Genomic DNA, 2,405 nt, shown 5'->3' on the forward strand with positions numbered 1-2,405 from the left:
TAGGAAGTGGCTTTAAATAGATGTGTGTTTATGTCAGTGTGAAGAAAAGCCTTCATTTTGGGGTTGAACCAAACACGTGACGTGTGGGATCAAAGTTCTGTCTGCTTCAGATTCCAGGTCAAAGATGACGTTCTATCGTCCGCCATTTTGACGGAGACATTTGACAAATGTATCATAAAGATAAATACATGTAGACGGTACAATCCTTTGTTCATGTTATCTCAGGCAATTTGACTAAATCTGAGGTCAATGATCACGATTAATCATGATTAATCGTGAATAATCCACAGCGACACTGGGATTAATCCGATAAAAAAATACTTCATTAAAACAGCTTCATCCTGACATATACATATAAAAATACTACTACTATAAAAGTACACTCCTCATGTAGTAAATATGTTAACACTGAGACCAGATCCTCTCTGATTCTGTGTTTGACTTTGAGAGGGATTTGAACCTCACTCGTTCACTTGTTTTCTCTCACACAGATCGTGGTCCTGTGGAACTGTGAGAAGCCCCTCCCCCCCAGGAACAAGTGGCCCTCTACCAGCGTGCCTCTGACTGTCATCGAAGGGCAGGCCAAGGTAACACCTGCTGCCTTTTCACACGTTTTCCTCCGGACTCTGTGCAGACAGAGCAGGAACGCGGCGTCAATAACACAAATATTGAAATAGCGGCGTGCGGCGAGTTCAAACTTCTTCACCGCGTTAATTAAATGCTAATGGAGTGTTGTTTCCTGCCGCGGACTCACCGCTGCTGCGGAGATTGAAGTGGTGTGAGTTTGAGTCCAGGTTTATTAGAGTCGGCCTGAGAGTGTGACTCGGCTGAGGCGGCCGTGATTTGTGGGATCAGGGGCCAATCACGGGCCAATCACGGGTCGGCACGGTGGCTCGTCTGAGCAAACAACCATTTTTAATGTGGTAAAAAAAAAAAAAAAGACAGAGGAAATGATTAATTTTCTCATTAATTCAAACCTATAGTTTGAAGAGAGAAGAGAGCCGTCCTCTCTCTGTTCCTGACTCACTCCATTCACCTCACACATTTTCAATAGTTTTCTATTTTTTTTGTTTTGTTTTCTTCACTCTCACCTTGTAAACACACACATTTGTTTTCCTTTTCAGGTCATTTTATTTTTTATCGCGATACTCTCGCCTGATTTTCCACCAAATTCTCTCTCTTTTTGTCTTTTACTTTTTTATTTTTTTATTGATTTTTCTCTTCATTCTCCTGATGGCTGAACATCTGAACATCAGTGTTTATGGGACTTTAAGAACGTGTTTTTACGTCCTTGATTTCACATAAACAAATAAAAATGAATGAGCCCCAAAATTTAAACACAAAAATAAAAAAAATCACAAACTGGAACAGAGAGGTTTCAAACCTGAACTCAGAGGGGCCGTCCACTACAGACCTGAACCGACTGGACGGTCCAGGGTCCGAGGTCTGGACTCCCTGACACCTGAGCTCCTGCTCAGCTTTCTATGATCCGTCCATCAATATGATCAGAGCAGTGATCCATGGACTGGACTGGATCTCATCTTCATCAATCATCCTCACCCCCCCGCACCCCCTCCCATCTTCTCTATTGATAAATTCATCTTCCCATTGATCCTGGATCCTCGGCCATGCATTTAAATGACGGCCAAAAGAGCAGAAAACAGGACGAGTTTAAAGGTCAAGTGGAACCTGATACTGATATCTGATCCAACTGAAGGTCAATTCGGGGGGAGGGGGGCGAGCAGGGGGGTGACTACTACCTGTAGAGAGACTGTCCTCAAATATCCTCCGGTTTATCCTGTGTTTTTAATCCAGCCTGGAAATCCTAAATCCTAATTCAGTAATAGACCGGGAATCGAACCGACGCTCGGAGTCAGAGTCAGAGTCAAACTGTTGCTGAGACATTGTCGACACATTCACTACATTTCCTTCAAAACATTGAAAATTCCCACATGGTCCCTGCCCCTCACTTTGGGAACCATTAACCACTGAACTGTCCCTGATCTCAGAGAAAACTAATCTCAGTCTGGAGGCAGAAAAACACCGCCACAGCTGCAGGGTGAAACATGAGGGGCGGGGGTATTTAGACGGCATGGTTTCAGCTGATATGACATTTTCAACAACATGGACCCAGAGCTGACATCTGCTGTACTGGAGGAGCCCCCGGGCCACGTCTTTATTAATTACTTTTACAGTTTGATCCACTCCCCCACACAGGAATCTACAGTAACTCTGTATCAAAGCATCTGACACAGCACTTCATCCATCAGGGGGCAGGATTCATCCATCACCAGCACCAGGCAGTGATTGAACTGGACGGGTGATTTTCATTGGTTAATGGACGTGGAGGGAATTCATTCTGAGTCACAGCTCCGCCCACCTCCACCTGCCGACCCCCCCCCCGC

At 44.7% G+C, this 2,405-nt stretch overlaps 1 protein-coding gene across 2 annotated transcripts in view; it reads left to right on the plus strand.

Moving 5' to 3' along the window:
* The window catches only part of LOC103381137 (exostosin-1a-like), a 26,904-nt gene that overhangs the window by 18,052 nt on the left and 6,447 nt on the right, over positions 1–2,405 (plus strand). For both annotated transcript variants that reach the window (XM_025056946.1, XM_025056947.1), the window contains one exon: positions 492–587. In XM_025056946.1, coding sequence (XP_024912714.1) covers positions 492–587 — 96 coding nt within the window. The remainder of the gene's footprint in view (positions 1–491; positions 588–2,405) is intronic.

This window comes from Cynoglossus semilaevis, chromosome 7, assembly GCF_000523025.1.
Source record: "Cynoglossus semilaevis isolate Cse_v1.0 chromosome 7, Cse_v1.0, whole genome shotgun sequence".
Classification (NCBI taxonomy): domain Eukaryota; kingdom Metazoa; phylum Chordata; class Actinopteri; order Pleuronectiformes; family Cynoglossidae; genus Cynoglossus; species Cynoglossus semilaevis.